The sequence below is a fragment of the Tetrao urogallus genome, assembly GCF_951394365.1.
Source record: "Tetrao urogallus genome assembly, chromosome: 5".
Classification (NCBI taxonomy): domain Eukaryota; kingdom Metazoa; phylum Chordata; class Aves; order Galliformes; family Phasianidae; genus Tetrao; species Tetrao urogallus.
The window spans coordinates 12,610,471-12,627,352 of NC_136818.1; the positions used below are offsets into that span (position 1 = coordinate 12,610,471).

A 16,882-nucleotide genomic window follows, 5' to 3' on the forward strand; every position below is an offset into this window, starting at 1 on the left:
CCAAAACTTCATATGGAACATACAAATACATTTTTCAGGTTAATACCATAATACTGAAAATGTAATAACTGTGCAAATAGTTTTGATACACTTCTTTGGTATCAGCAGTTATTGTTACACAGATTGGTGCATCTGTCATTTTTCAGGTCATTTTATGAAACTAGGAGAACATATTTCAAAGGCTACTGAGTATGTGAAATAGATTTTATTGCAAATAATTATTGGAAAGCTATTTACTATCTGGACTTCAGCTATAAGTCTTCCTGTAATAAGTTCCATAAAACTTCCTTGGGGAGAAATTGCTATAGTAATGTAACTTTGTTAATTGGGTTTGATTTATATTTTCCATGTGTGGTGGTGGAATGGATATTTGTTTCAAACATTTAGTATGACTGTCCTCGCATACTAGCTTGCTGTTTCTGGCTTAATCGATGATGCTGGAGAATATTTGAATGAGCTAAATGTTAATTTTTTTCTTCTCTTCTTGCTTACTGTGCTTTTGCTTCCTTTTTCTAGATGTTTTTGCTTATTCCTTCTAGTGTGATTTTGCAGTTATAGATAAAGAAGTGGCAAAAGTTCTCAAGATTACATACAGGCAAACAAATAAAATGGGGCTAAGGAGAGCTAAAGGATGCAAGCTGCTTTCTTTACAAGAAGTAAAATTTGAGGGAATATGGGGGGAAATTCAATACGCACGCATACATACCTATATAATTCATATACTGTGTTTTGGATTTATATTTATCTAATTCATATAATAAGTATATGTGCACTAGCACATATATGATATATTAATGTGTCACTCTTAAAAGTCAACTTGATAGCATTATGCTTTGAGTTTGAGAAGAAAAGTATATCTAGCATGCATTAGTAAAGTCATTCATTATTTATTCAGGTTCACTAAGTGAAACAACATGCCAACATATCTGTATTGCCTCCTTAATCTACAAAAATGATTGATCCATGTTCACTTATGTAACCATAGAATCTCTCTCCTGCTAGGTTTTCCTGTTGTCTGTTTCTCTTTATCCAATATAGTGCAGTTCTTATTCTCCCTATATTTAGCGTCTGTTACTAATTTAATCTTTAGATTAATAGTCAATTTATGTTAATCTTCTTTCTTTTTTCCTTGCACTTTTTTATTTTTCTTCCGATGCTTAAAATAGAAGTGGAGCAAAAAGGTAAATAACGTATACAGTCCAAACCCCAGCTCCTTGTTATGTGCCTTATGGATGTTAACCTCTTCCCTTCCCCTCCCCACAACACTCTTATATTATGATAATCAGCAGGATCTCATAAGTACACCTCATAAAGAAGTCGACTGTTTGCAATAAAGTGACTTGGCTGCTTAAAGTAGGTGGCGGGGTATAGTGTCTGAAATACTTGGGCTGGAGGGAAGACTCCCTTGCTTTTTTCTCTCCCTTTCTCTTTGTCTTTCTTTCCCTCTATTTCTCTCACCCTTGGGTAAATTCTTGTTAATAAAGTGTCATCTTGCCTGGCTTCCAGAACCCTCTCCATAGCATGCCATGGTTACAGGGTTTCCTGGTCTGTTTCATTCATTGCTTTGGTTGTGTTTTGTTTTATCTGCTCCTAATTGCTTTCTCTATATACCTGATGATTTGTTTTGTTCCTTTATTTTTAATCGAGGCACCTCCTTTTTCAGCCTCACCACTTCTTAAAGTTCTAAACAAGTCGATGTGATTTTTTTTGGACTGAAATGACCTAGCACACTACTGCACACCAGTTAAAAGCTCTGGAACGTTAATGTGTACTCACTAAAAGTCTAAGATGAAAATGCAAGAGTAGCTCTACATTTTCAGCTGTCTGTGTATGCCATTGAGCCTTGATCTGTACTAGTGAAAGCTGTTCCCATCCACTTTCCAAACTGGTACAGCAAGAACATGGTAACTTTAAGAAAAGTGGATGATAACGGGTGATAATTGCATTAATTATAACATACGGTATTATCTAGTGCCAATTAAATTGATTTTTTTTCTTCCTGACACAGTCATTATGATTTACCTACTTTTTTCTTTTTTCTTTTATTTTTTTCTTTTTTTGGATTATGAGACAGTTTTAATTTGACATAATTCTTGTCTTACTTCTCTCTGTGACTGTTAGTTTTTGTTTGCCCGGGAACGTTGAAAGCAATTGTGGATTCACCGTATTTATATGAAGCTGAACAAAAAGCAGGTGCTTGGTGCAAAGATCCTCTTCAGGCTGCAGATAAAATATACTTCATGCCATGGACTCCGTATCGCACTGATACTTTGATAGAATATGCTTCTTTGGAGGACTTCCAAAATGGACGCCAGCAGACAACGTATAAACTCCCAAATCGAGTGGATGGTACTGGATTTGTAGTATATGATGGCGCTGTATTTTTTAACAAGGAAAGAACTAGGAACATAGTAAAATTTGACTTAAGGACTAGAATTAAGAGTGGAGAGGCCATAATCAATTATGCTAATTACCACGATACTTCCCCATACCGATGGGGAGGAAAGACTGACATTGACTTGGCAGTTGATGAAAATGGCTTATGGGTAATTTATGCTACGGAGCAGAACAACGGGATGATAGTAATTAGCCAGCTGAACCCCTACACCCTACGTTTTGAAGCAACATGGGAGACGACATACGACAAACGGGCAGCATCCAATGCATTTATGATATGTGGTGTCTTGTATGTTGTCCGGTCCGTGTATCAGGACAATGAGAGCGAGACGGGCAGGAACTCCATCGATTACATCTATAACACCAGGTTGAGCAGAGGAGAGCACGTGGATATTCCTTTCCCTAACCAGTACCAGTACATTGCTGCAGTGGATTACAACCCCAGAGACAACCAGCTCTATGTGTGGAATAACAACTTCATTCTCCGATATTCTTTGGAATTTGGCCCACCTGATCCTGCCCAAGGTAAGAGTTTGATTTTTCTGACTTTCTTATTCTCATTGTGCATCTATTCGGACAACTATTTCAGATCTCTTTAGTCTTAGACTTAGCTTTTAGCAGAAATGCAAAGAGGATTGGTCTCTGCACAGCTGAGCAGTGCAGTGTTACATTGGTGCAAGGAAAATTTACAGTACTTGTAAAGAGAGAGAATTATTTCATTTAATTTTATTTGGCTTGTGTTTTTGTTTTGTTTTGTTTTTTGTAAAACTGTTTAGCTTTTCTATGTTTTAGAATTACTTTATACCATTAGTTTGACTTTCTATAGATAAAATAAGTTTGAGTTCATTCACACTGAGCTCAAAGCCTGTTCCCTTTGGTTCTGTTACCTGCCTTCTGAATTGATTACACCACATATGCAGACCTTTTAACTTCTTGGTGCCAGCAGCTGAAGAGCAGTGTTTATTGGGAAGTCCCAGAGGATACGTATGGGGTTAATTTGCAACAGCAAGCATAAATACTTTTCTGGAGACCTATTTTCATGGTTAGTAATGTTAGTTTAGGCAAGATTATCCAACATCTTTTTTGCTGATTTCTCAATAAGTTCATTATAGCTTCAGCTCCATTGGATTTAGAACAGTTATCTAAAAAGAAGACACTAACTCCAAGAAGAGGGAAGAAAAATGGAGATCTTTAGGTCTCAGCTATTTTTAAGAATGACGTGAAAAGGCACAGCCACAAATAAACACTTATGGGAGAGAGTATCAAAACAAATGGTCTGGAGCAGCAGAAGGTGTATGTATCAACGGACAAGGTGTTGATAAGCATGTTCAGTAGTAAATTTTTAAACTTTAAGAAAGTAGTAAAAGTGTCTTCTTCTCATGGAAAGTAACTGTTCTGTTTCAGCTCAGTTAATGTATGCACAGCAGAATAAACCATGTAGTGGAGCACCTCTCTCACAGAGATTGGTTGAGAGAGCCAGGATTGTTCAGCCTGGAGAGAAGAAGCCTCCGAGGAGACCTTCTTGTGGCTTTTCAGTACTAAAAGAGGCTTACTAGAAAGCTGGAGATGGAGTTTTTATCGAGAGTGTAGTAAGAAGACAAAGGGAAATGGCTTTGAACTAAAAGAGAGGAGATTCGATATTTGGAAGAAATTACTCATGTTGAGGCAGTGGAACAGGTTGCCAGGAGAAGCTGTGGATGCCCCATCACTGGAGGTATTCAGTGCCAGGCTTGATGGGGTTCTGTGCAGTCCAGTCTAGTGGGAGGTTTCACTGCCTGTGGCAAGGGGGTTGGAACCAGCCTTTGAGGTTACTTCCAACTCAAACCATGTTATGATTCTGTATCAACATACATTTAAATTTTTCTATACGTAAAAATACTTAAGAAGCAGCAGAACAAGGCAGTTTAGAACTAAAGCATTAGTAATCTCCAGAGCCACATGAAGGCATTCCCAGTCTGTCCCCCCACACCTCCCCATGTATGATACTAGGCTCAGGCCAGTTCCAGTGTCTAGCTCTAAGCTCAGGCATAGGGAGCTGTTCAGAAGGCCCTGCACCCCGTTTCATTACAGAGGTTGGTGGCTGCTCTTAACAGAGACATACCCACCTATCTCATTAAAAAGCTTTCATTTTCATATGTTCTCAGGCATGTCACTTTTCATTCAGTTTAACTCAGATGAAGTTGTAGTTTAAGTTCTCAAAAGCTTTACAAGTAAGAGAAGAAAACAGAGGTGCAGGCTCTGCCGTAAATAATGTGGTAGAAGCTAATCTTTACATCATTGCATTAAGGGAAAAAGTGTTAAGGAAGAACAGGGAGAGAGAAAAAGGCTTTGTATGGTCCTTTATTTGTGTTAGTAAACACCCAATGTGTCCAATGAAACATTTCATGATGTTTTTATTATGAGTCTCTAACATAGGATAAAGTACGCATCTCAGCCGCATCCCGTCTAATATCAAAAAGACACTTGTGCATCCACTAGCACCCCCTCATGTCCTGGGGTTTCATGAGAAGAGGCTGGCATGCAAGGCAGAGGGAGAAACACATTATTGCAACCAGACCTAGATGAGAAGAGGCCCAGGGCACGCTGCGGGGTGCTTGTCTCTCTTTTAAGCTTTTTACCCGTTCATCCATGAAGATAAAAAAGGAGTATTTTTTGTGAGTGAACTGTGAGATTTTGTTTTAAATGCATTAAGACATCAGTAAATACATTTTTGATTGTGACCTTTTAAAATATAGAAACTATTTGAATATGTAATACATATATTCACAAAAGATTTTTTTCCTCCTATATAAAGCCAATAAACAATATTTTATTTCTATATGGATCTGAATGTGGCAGTTCTAAAAATGTTTCAGTTCATTTCCTCTTTTGCCTAAGCCAATTGCCTTTAGTTAAAGACTACTAAATTAAAGGAAAAATTATCTTGCTTGTCCTTGAGATGTACTGCTATAAAATGAAGATATTCCATACAGTTTATAACTCTGTTTTACTTGTATTATATTCTCAGCTCCTCTTTCTTTCACCATAATATCTATACAAATTAGAGATCAGTTCTTCTATTGTTATGGAACTTAAAAATCTATATGTGTAATATATAGATCATGGAATCATTAAGGTTGGAAAAAATCTCTAAGATTGATCTTGAAGTCCAGCCATCAATCCATCCTCACTATACCCACTAACCAAGTCCCTAAGAAACCACTCCTACACGTTTCTTAAACACTTCCAGGGGTAGTGAATTTGCCGCCTTCCTGGGCAGCCTGTGCTAATGTGTGACCACTATTTCTGAGAAGAAGCTTTTCCTCTTATCTGACCTGAACCTCCCTTCATGCAACTTGAGGCCATTACTTGTATCCTATTGCTAGTTACGTGGGAGAAGAGACTAACCCCTACCTCGTTATAACCTTCTTTCAAGCAGATGTATAGAGCAATAAGGTCTCCCTTGAGTCTCCTCTTCTTCAGACTAAACAAGCACAGTTCCCTCCGCTGCTCCTCATAAGACGTTCTCCAGACCCCTCAACAGCTTTGTTTCTCTTCTTCAGACATGCTTCAGTGCCTCAGTATATTTCTGATAGTGAAGGGCCCAAAACTGAACAAAGTGTTTGAGGTGCAGCCTTAGATCAGATTTTCAGTACATTTGACAAAGGATGTGTAAAGGGCATTTTTGTGTTTCTTTTGTGTGCATGTGTGTTTTGGTTGACTTAGATTTCTTAATCATCCACTCAAAGACATAGGTGTTAGGATAAGATTCTTTAAGTCTCCTAGTAGGAGTACCTTCTTTTTGTGTCTTTAGCAATGGTACTTTAATACCAAGTACTTAATGGTGTCACAAGGTCAGTGGCTCAAAATTGGAAGTCATGGTCTTTTCTGTTTGAGTGGTTAACTTGGGGCCATTGTAGAAAAGTCAGCAATCTGTGTTCCTTCTGTTGCTGTGGGAGCAATAATGATACAGACACTGATTCGTTTTTTCTGTCTGTCTTGGCTATCGGTTTTTGTCTGCACCTGAACTTCCTACTATCAAGTGCTTCAAAAACAACAATCTTCTTCCTTCATAAAAGACAAATTTATCACATTTGAGTCACATTCTGAACTGCAAGATTTGTGTTTGCTCCCAGGGCCAAAACTGTGCGACTCACTTGTGACTCGAAACCTGCCTTTTTTCTTTCTATTGTTTCTTTAATTCTTAAATCTGCCTATTGAAATCACAGAAATACCTCTATAATTAACCTAATGATGACTTGAACTTCACTGCAGACCTGTAGCATTTTTTTCCTCCTGTAACTGTGCGTGTTACGTGCTCCTCATATCCTTATTTTCGTAATCCTCAGGAAGACTTCTGATTTCTAAAACCACTGCTGCTGCAGCCAAGCTACCATCTTACCCTGGAAACTGGGTCTGCTGCCTTTAGAACTCTCCCCTTAACCTCAGTCTCTGTATGTTGGTTTTTTGTTTTTTTTCCTCTCTCCTCGTGGGAATTGTAATACATAGATGTAGAAATGGCTTTTGGAGCTACAGCTGACAAGTACCACTCAGATACTGCACAAGAGCATATTTTCTGAGGTTAAGTGTAAAAATTGTATTTAAAAGTCAAAACCTTAACTCTGAAATAATTCAGAAGTATATCAGGACCTGCAGAGAAGCAACTACAAAAAAAAGAACATATTTTTATATTTCTGGTAAATTTAGTGTCTGTGTTCCCATATGTGATTTCTAAAGGAGACATCCAAAGATCAAAAAAATCCTAGCTGGAATAGGATTTTTAAAAGGAATTTTAAGTTAAAAGATTAAGAAGATTGAAGGGAATTTTTCCCTTAAAAAGTGAATGAGTATTACATTGTAAGGTTTCCTTGGGAACAAAAAGATAAATCCTTTTGTTCTGTTTCAGTGCGTTAGGGAGAGATTTCATCTACACTCATCCCAATTTGCGCAGACTGTGCAAACTGTTCAAACTGGGGTTGTCTCCCCTTTTGTACCATGATACCCATCATTAAGTTTTATTGGATCACTGCAGGAAAATAAGGATGTTGTGAGTGTTGATAGAACAGAAACTTGTCAGCTGCTATCACTGAGGGCTTGAAGTGACAGTAAGCAAGTGCAAATAAATCTTTATAGCACCAAGAATCTATGACAAAGTCATGCAGCAAATTATTAAGTAAATTAGATCTTCGCTATTTTAGTGAATCTGTTACGCTACAGATTGATTAAAGAGAGGCTGTACAAATACAGATAACCTAATGGGGACCAGATAACACATTCCTCAATCGTAGGCATTTTGTTAATTTTGTTGTGTATTTATTATAATTTTCAGGGTGTACATTTATAAATGCCCATGTAAACATTTCACTTTCAACTAAATGGGATTTTGCAGCATCTGTAGAGTACTGGCCAGCATAATAGCCGGAGCATATAGGTAATTAAGTAAGTCTTAGTGACTTCTCTGGTATTCACTGAAGTGTAAAAATAGGCACATCATGGTAATCAGCAGAAAGCAGGAAAATCTGGGTTTGCCCAAATGTCTGATCCTTGTTGCTTTACACAGCAGCCCAGTGTATGATGCCTTTTGAAAATTAAGGTGTAGAATTAGGTTTTTGAATGTTCAAATATATTGAAATTTCTGGCCTGTAAAAACATATGTTTAAATGAAAAATCCATGCGGCCAATCTAGAAAATGATTTAAGTCGCAGAGATGAAAATGGAACTATTAGTGTTTTCAGAAACGATTAATCATCTGGGCAGCCCAGATCAATTTTGAACGTATGGGTGTGGTTGTGTTTTGAGGTTTTGGTTTGTTTGTTTTAATGTAGTTAATATCTACTTACAGTAGAAACCTGTTAGCAAATAATACAAAATTGAAGAAAAAAAAATCTCTAAATCTATTCCTCACTCTCAGTTGGGGAAACAAAGTTACTATTCCCCCACTGTCCTAAGCAATTGTGTTATGTTTTTTTTATAGACATCACACTGTTAAGCAGGTGTTAAGTTTTACTCCAGTGATGTCTTAATTTTTAGAAACACAGTACATATATAGCTGTTTAAATCAACTGTTAGGAACTGCATGAAACAGATGTAAGTTAATTACTCTCAAAAAGTCTCTGAATTTACTTCCTGCTGATGTTATTTTTTTTTATCGTACAAAGACTGTCTTCAACTGATAATGTGACCTGACTATATTAAAAAAAAAAAAAAGGAAAAAAAAGGTTTGTTTCACCCTGGCACATCAATCATAGAATCATAGAGTGGCTTAGGTTGGAAGGGACCTCAAGGTTCATCAAGTTTCAAGCCCTCCTCTACAGGCTGCCAGCCTCCAGATCAAGTGCTAGATCAGATTGCCCAGGGTCCCCTCCTCCAAACTAGCCTTGAACACCTCATAGGGCAGGGCATTCACAACCTCTGTGCAACTTGTTCCAGCAATTATGGTCAAGAAGTCACGTGGCATTTTCTAAAAAATCTTTAGCCTTCTGCAGACTTTCCCCAGCTGCTCAGAATGATAGCTCAGTGACCCATACAAGAAGTTTGTTCTTCCTTTTACTTGCAGCTTGTAAATCATCAGTATCATTATCTTGTATATGTAAGTGCTCTGCAGGTGCCTGGGAGCCTGTGGGTACCATCACCCTGGGCTTCAAGCATAGGACACGTCAGATAGTGGAAGCCATCATGTGTCTTCTTGCAGCTCAGAACAATGACCTTTCAGGTTAAATTCCCCAACAGGTCATTAAAAACAAAATGATCCACCTTCTGAAATCTGGATATATTCCTAATGATGTGTTCCTATTTTTTCAGCCTTCTTCTTCCTGGGCTTTCACACTGTCCTGAAATTTCTTGGTACAGTCTTTAGTATTCCGACTTCTTAATTTTCTTATTTAAATAAAGAGAAAATATCTTAGATATTGTCTCTTTTTCTTTTTTTCTTTTCTTTCTTTTTTTTTTTTTTTTTTTGAGAGAGAGAGAGAGACAGTTGGAGTCTTTTTCCTAAAAAAGAGATTACAAAGAGATGCTTGGGAATTGATTTCAGTGTGTAGCATTAAGTTGCATAAAGACAGCAGAATATTATAGCTGATGGTACAGCATAAAGTATGTTCTGAAAATTGTTGCCTCACTACTTAACTCTATAGAATAGCTTTGATTCTTACTATGGCGTTTTGCTCCTGAGACAAAGGTATCCTAAACATTACAGGTTTGAGCAGTAATTGCAATAATGCTAATACACATTTAAGTGATTAAATACGTACCTATTAGCACAATGTGTTGGGGACTGGATAGAAATAATGGGTTGTCCCTTGCAGCATCTTGTGTCCCCTGCAGCTTCCCATTCCTTAGGACCTGATTCAGAGGCATTGCCTGACACTGCTGCAAGTGATTGCAAATGCTTTTGACAAATGTTAATTGGGAAAGGCTGGATGCATTGTAATCAAAATAAAATTACAGCAGTTTCACAAGATGTCAGGCAAACACTTGCAGAACAGATTCAGAGATTTCAGTAGGTTTCATAGTAGCTGGCTGGGCCACAAATACAGCACAATTATACAGACTGTCGTGAGACAGCTGGGAATTGGGCTGAAGAGAAGACAGCCGCTGAAGAAGTTTGTCATTTGTGAGTAAGAAAGAGATAAAAAAACATTTCTCTTTATACGGTCTTTAAAAATAGATGTCAGTGTTCAAAATGTATACTCTAAATTCATATAAAAATTAAAAGATTCTTTCCAACTCAAGGCATTCTATGATTCTATGATAGTTGAGTCTCCTGAAATATTATAAATGAAGTATGGTTTAAATATCTTCCAAACAAGTGAAAGTTAATATTATTCCATATGCAAACTTAAAAAAATAATAAATTTGGTGACAGAAAGCTTAGCAGAACTTCTTTTGATTTTGCTAGTGAACTTATTTAGAGAACATGATAAAAAACATAATTGTCCATGCCTCAGAGGTCAGGGATCTAGCTGCAACAGAACCCAGCTACAACAAAAAAGTCAGCTTCTTCAGTTAAGTTAATCCTAAAATTAGTTTCATTTATTTCTGTATTGGTTTGGATATAAAAAATAGTTGATTTGAGCATATTTAATCTCAGAACAAGGATTTGTGGTTGCCTGTAAAGCACTGTGAACACTAATGAAGATTTGGAAATAATTAATGGTGACTGTTTCAGTTACATTACTTGCATTTTTTCAGCTGTTGCTCCATATACATTTCAAGGTGATGAACAGAAATTATGGACTGTTATCTTCACAAGCATTAAGGAGTGCTATCTCTGCAAAGCCTCACAAAATGAGCCAGGCCCACTGCACCTCCCAGCCCCAGTAGTGCCAGGGAGTGAGCAGTTCTTTGTTTCGGTCAGAAATAATTTGGCCCAAACCTATCCGCAAGTGGCATGAAAGACTGCACGAGGTGCTTGCCACCTGGCTTTGCATGAGACATGGCTTCATACCTGCTTTATCAACAAAGGATGTTAGAGCCCGCAATGTTCAAACACCAGAACACCACGTCCGTGCTATGCGTTTGTTCTGCTTGAAGCTAATCAGGCATGCTGCAGCTCTTTCACACAGAATGACTGCCGGGTAGGAAGATGTAATCGGAATTATTTCCCTGGAAGGTGTGTAGTGGGTGACTTGAAGTTTTTGGATCTGTTTTTAAAATGTGCCTGTTAGTTACAGCCCACTACCTTTGTTTTCAAAGCTGAACTGTACCGTGTATGGCTCTATCTGTCGAGTTCTTTCTTCTGTGGAAGCAGCTAAGTAATCTTTATTTGCTTTGAGCATGTTTGTTTTGTACTGATAACTCCCTAGGACTGCCTTTCTGCCTTTAGAAATGTAACTACCAATTTTTTTTACGGAAAAAAGTGTTTAGAGAATGTGTTGAAACTTCATGCTGGTATGAGTTGGGAGGAAAAAAATTCGTAAGCACTCAGGATAGCAATAACAAAAGAGTAATGTTAAGGTTAAAAAAAAAAGGAGACACCAGAGAATCCATTAAAACTACACAAATAACTTTTTTAAAAATAATTCTGAAATCATTCACTTTTTTATTACTCTTATTTTCTCTGTGCAGTGCCTACTACAGCAGTGACAATAACTTCTTCAGCAGAGCTATACAAAACCACAGCGTCAACCACTAGCACTACATCACAGAAAGGTCCAGTAAGCACAACATTAGCTGGAGGAACAAAAGAAGGAAGCAGAGGACCCAAGCCACCGCCACCCGTTTCTACAACCAAAATTCCCCCTGTGACGAGTTTTTTCCCTTTGCCAGAAAGATTCTGTGAACCGACTGAGGCGAGGGGGATTAGTTGGCCTCAGACACAAAGAGGAATGATGGTTGAACGGCCTTGCCCCAAAGGAACACGAGGTATTGCCTTTAAAAATATATCATGATTCCAAGCAGACATTTCAAAGGCACTGTGCCACTCTCTCATGGTGATTTTTCTTAAATCTCAGCCTGTCATACAATTTTTTTTGTTGCTTGGAGAATGCTGTATCTACAGGCAATGGTCAGGTTCTAATCTACAAACTGCATTTGAGTGTAGATTCAGAATTACTTTGCATGTATGCTTTGAGAATCCAGGTCAAATTTTAGGTCTTTACTTGAGGACTGTTATGAAATATACTTACAGCTGCCTTTCTCATTATGAGCTCCCCTTTGGATGAGCTCCAGGAAAAATCAAGGGCTTTTTGTTTGTTTGCAGAAACCGTCTGGTACTTTTCACTTGACTTTTTTATTGCTGTTTATCATCTACCTTATTTCCTTACGTTTTTGTCAATTATTGTCAACTGCTTATACTAGTGGCATTCAGGATTCAACACAGCTAAGGAGCACATTGTTGCTGATTTCCTGAATGCATGCAGAAAAATGGTTTCAATTTCACTGTAGTTTTCCCCATCTGTTGTAGGAACTGCCTCATATCTCTGTGTGGTTTTAACGGGAACATGGAACCCCAAAGGCCCTGATCTTAGCAACTGCACCTCACACTGGGTAAATCAGCTGGCTCAGAAGGTTGGTTGAAACCTTTTAATCTGGTGTTCGCTCATTATTAAAGATTTTAACTGCAAGCATTAATAATTGAGCTTATTGAAGCTGTCCCGATTACTATGTGTTCTTTTGAAAAGGAGTTGCATGTACTTTGTGTGTAAAGCGTTTAAGAAAAGCGTGGCTCATAAGTCCAGTAAGGCACACTCGTGCTCAGTTATTGAGTGGAGTCTGTACTTACGTGTTTTCATAGCATTTTAAAGCAAAATAGCTCTTCTAGTGTTCTTGCTTAATAAATAAAATATTATAAATCACACAGCAAAAAGTCTGGTATGCAACAAGGTTTATTGGCTCAGGGAGAATTTTACTTGAATAAATAGATTTTTGTACAAGTGCATTAATAACAGTATGATTAGAGCACAGAGCCACTTTCTGTGTTTTCCTTCCCTACTGAGATTTACTAAGTTTATGAAAACTGGATAATTTGTTGTCAGTACCAGGCTACTTGACTTTCAAATGCCTCAAGCACTGGTGTGAACAAATAGATTTCTTACTGTCTGATAATGGCAGAAAAATAAAGTGAGGATGAACAGAAGATCTAGCCCAAAAGTCCCAGTCTGATTTCTGGTTTTGATGACTGTTAAGAACTGCTTTTGTGTGTCACGGATCTAAGAACCTTTAATCTTCTGAGATAAAGAGAATGTTATTGGTCTCAATTAGTTGCAGATTTCAATGTATGTGCAAATGGTTATTTCACCACAACAAAGGTACGTGGGGAATTGGAATTAGGAGCCGCAAGCAGAACAAGGGACCCTGCTGAGATAATATAAATTGTCATTTCAGATCAGAAGTGGAGAAAATGCTGCTAGTCTGGCCAATGAACTGGCTAAACACACTAAAGGACCAGTCTTTGCTGGCGATGTTAGCTCATCAGTGAGGCTGATGGAGCAGCTTGTGGACATTTTGGATGCTCAGCTGCAGGAACTGCGACCCAGTGAAAAAGATTCTGCTGGAAGGAGTTATAACAAGGTACACAACTATGTTCACCTCCGCTTGCTGGGATAACCATTGCCCTTGATTTTTTTTTATCCTTTCAGAAATATTAATCTATACTTTGTTCCTGCGTGTATATAGTTCTGCAATAAACGTGTAAAACAACAGTAGATACACAGCGGAAAGTTGCAATTACCTTCTTTTTAGGGCATAAGATAAAATTCACAGTAGAATAAAATTCACTGGTCCTCAAAGACAGCTGTGTGTCCTTTATTAAAATCTTGTATGCATTATAAATAATGTAGGTAAATGGCCACTAGCTTATGGAAATCCTCAACCAAAGCAGTATTTTTAATAAGTGAAGATTTTATCCCTGAGCAATCAGTGGGATTCAGCATGGTTGCACAGTTTTGCTTTAATCTGAATTGCTGCAAAATAATAGCATTTTCTTAGACGTTTTAAGATGCCAGCATCGCTTACAGTTGATCATATCTCCTAGGATGATCTAAACCACAAAGACATAGTTTTTTGTTTTTGTTTTTGTTTTCTTTCTGGAATAGTATTGAGAGAAACATTTCAGAGAAAAATTATGTTGTTGTGTTTTAGGTACAAATCACAAAAGCGTTACCGTTCCAGTTTTTCTCATAAGAAATGCTATATTTCATGGCCTCTTCCTTTCCTCAGCTCAGTCAACAAACTACAAATAAAACATTTTTCAGCCTGCTTTAAAGAGAGCTCCGTGTACTCCTCTGTTGACTGGGCAATAGTTTTATTTACAATCTCTAGCTACACTTAGAAGAGTTTTCCCTTGGATAGATAAAGTGTCTACGCAAGGATTTTCTCCTTTGACCTTTTCACACAAATCCCACTGCTGGGACAAAGATCCCTGGGCACCTTTATAATGGTTGGGAAAAAGGTTTCCTGTTTGATGTTTTTCTGTAGTCATCACTGAACAAAAACTGAATTAACGTCCAAACTCTTCACAGTTCGAATTACGGATTTGAAACACCAGACTAAATTTTGGGTATTTCTGAAGCTTTCCAGAATGTGTCTAACTTCTGATTTTCTTTTCTCTTACTAAAAAGCTCCAAAAACGAGAGAAGACATGCAGGGCTTACCTTAAGGTATCTCTCATGTGCTGTCACCCTGCTTTCTCCCTGCTTCAGCAACCTGCCACGCTTTATCATCTTGCTGCATGATCCTATGTATTTCAGTCTTTGATAAATGTGTATTGTGCCCCATATCAACTGTACAAATGTTGGCTTTGCACAGGTATAACACTCAGAAGAAAAAAAATAAAAATCAAAGTTTATACCTCTCTAACCTCAACTTGTTCCAAAGCAGAAACAGTTATTACCTGAATTGGAAGTAACGTCTCTCTCATAATATGACTTTGGGTAGACGAAAAAGCTGGGAAATGAACAGAAGTGACTTCAGCTTATAGCGTTTTATATCAAAGACTGCTTAGAATTAATTTGCTTGCATGAAGTGTACATTATATAGCCTGCTTTGTTCTTTGTGTATTCTTATACCTAGTAGAATTACTCCATCTTACAGTTTTGAGAGTTGTTACAAAGGCCAATTTCAATGATTTCAGGATAAAATGTAAATACAAACTTTTCTCTAGCTTTACTAGTAAAATATGTATCATGTGTCCCATTAGTCAGGTTACATGGAAGGTGCATAACACATTGCTATCTGATTTTCTGTTTCTTTTATCTCTGGAAGAATGGTTGCCCATAGTGGCCAGCTCCTGCTCTGTGATACAATGCCAGTAATTCTACCTCACACCTGTGATAAGGAGAAAAATATGTCCTAGAATAGATTGTGTCTGTGCTTCTGAAAGATTTTATTGCACATTTTTTCAAAGTTTCTTTTAAAATATGGTTTTTACTTGTACCTTCTGTGATAAAATGTAAGAACAATTTTTAAAAAGAACTTTGAAATACTTTGCAACATAATAAATTCAAACTCTTACTGAAGGGACACTTCTCTGTATTAGATGGTTTGTCTTTTATCCTACTGCTTAGAAAATGGGATAAGAGATGTCCAGTTACAGCAAAAATTTGACAAAAAGAGACAAAGATCTGGAGAGAAATGCACTTCTTAAATAATAAATGTAATAGGATTTTATCAGAAAGTAATTTTGAATAGGAAAAGGAAACCCAGCAGACATTGAGCAGACTGAATTTTCATACTTTGTTTTCAATAATAAACATTAACATGAGTAGAGCAATAATTGGCTTGCTTGGACAGCTGTGTCAGAGGGGTTCCACCTCCCTGATTGTCTTTGTCTGAGTGGAGAGAATGCCTCAGAAGTATTATTGGACAGGTGATCATTTACCACAGGAAAAATGCAGAGCTAGCTTGTCCCATAATAAATAAAAAATGCTTCATATTAATGAATGCATACCATCAGCACTATATAGAGAGACATAAGAAACCGTAGCACAACCTTAATTTTCGACTGGTGTCATTTTCTGTAAGTCTCAGATGGGCTTCTCTGCTTAGATAAGACTAATAACCCTCTTGAAATTACAAATCAAAAGCTGACTTACACTATGCAAATGAAGCAAGTTCCCACTTTGTGACAGAGAATTCATTTGTACCTCAGATTAGAGGCTCCAATCTGTATTTCTTGGTGACTAATGAATCTGGCCTCTGCAGACCAATTTCTGTTCCACTCTAGTTAATGGCTGCAGCAGTATCAGTGTGAGCGTTTTGACGATTCTGTCTCCCGTTAGAGAAAGAAAAAAGGCTTTAATGTCACTTCGAAGTATCTTCCACCTGCCAGGAAGGTCGTGGTGGTTCACAACACAGACAGAAAGAGGATATTAAAATGGATTAGGCTAATTAATCTTGCTCTGACAAAAGCCTTGACCAACTTTTCCTATTCTGATTTGCACAATGCAGTATTCCAGACCAACATCTTCCTGTTTGTACACTACGTTCTGTTTCCATTCCTGATGCTTTTAAATTGATCAAACAAATTATACATAGGCTTAATGACACATTATGAGTAGGCAAATGGGACAGAGTAAACAGGGTGTTTCAGCAATGCATGGTGTACTCAGTGCACAGCAAACTCAATGCACAGCTACATTATGCATTAATGTAAGTGCCTGCCTTCAATTGATTAACTGATTACTGTGATTGATTGGATTATTTTGTAAAAATAATGTAATCATGTCTCTGAATTCATCTTCTTCCTTATTTACTGTTACTTTATATGCAGCTTAATGAACCTTAAAACATAATGATAGAGTTGTTACAAGAAGGACTTAAAATGGCAGCTTTATTCAGCTTTTCAGTTTTGCCTTCACCGATAACAGGGACAGTCAGTGGACATCTTGTTTGCTCTATTGATTTCCTTTTTTAACTGACCTTTGTGCAGGAATGGGAGTTAGTAATTTTTTTTTAAGTATCTATGAACAGGTACAGGAACAGGAGGGGGAGTGAGAGTGGCCCAGACTAATTTATATCCATTGAGTCAGCTTCATTTCATGCCTCCTGTAATAAAGAAGGCAGTTTG

At 37.5% G+C, this 16,882-nt stretch overlaps 1 protein-coding gene across 9 annotated transcripts in view; it reads left to right on the forward strand.

Moving 5' to 3' along the window:
* ADGRL2 (adhesion G protein-coupled receptor L2) overlaps positions 1–16,882 on the forward strand; it is a gene marked incomplete at both ends in the record, with an annotated part of 123,054 nt that overhangs the window by 77,108 nt on the left and 29,064 nt on the right. For 5 of the 9 annotated variants that reach the window (XM_079535360.1, XM_079535361.1, XM_079535362.1 and 2 more), the window contains 5 exons: positions 2,122–2,922; positions 11,443–11,739; positions 12,281–12,384; positions 13,201–13,386; positions 14,436–14,474. In XM_079535360.1, coding sequence (XP_079391486.1) covers positions 2,122–2,922; positions 11,443–11,739; positions 12,281–12,384; positions 13,201–13,386; positions 14,436–14,474 — 1,427 coding nt within the window. Of the gene's footprint in view, positions 1–1,166; positions 1,182–2,121; positions 2,923–11,442; positions 11,740–12,280; positions 12,385–13,200; positions 13,387–14,435; positions 14,475–16,882 lie in introns of all 9 variants that reach the window. The other 4 variants (XM_079535363.1, XM_079535366.1, XM_079535367.1 and 1 more) reach the window with 2 other exon arrangements.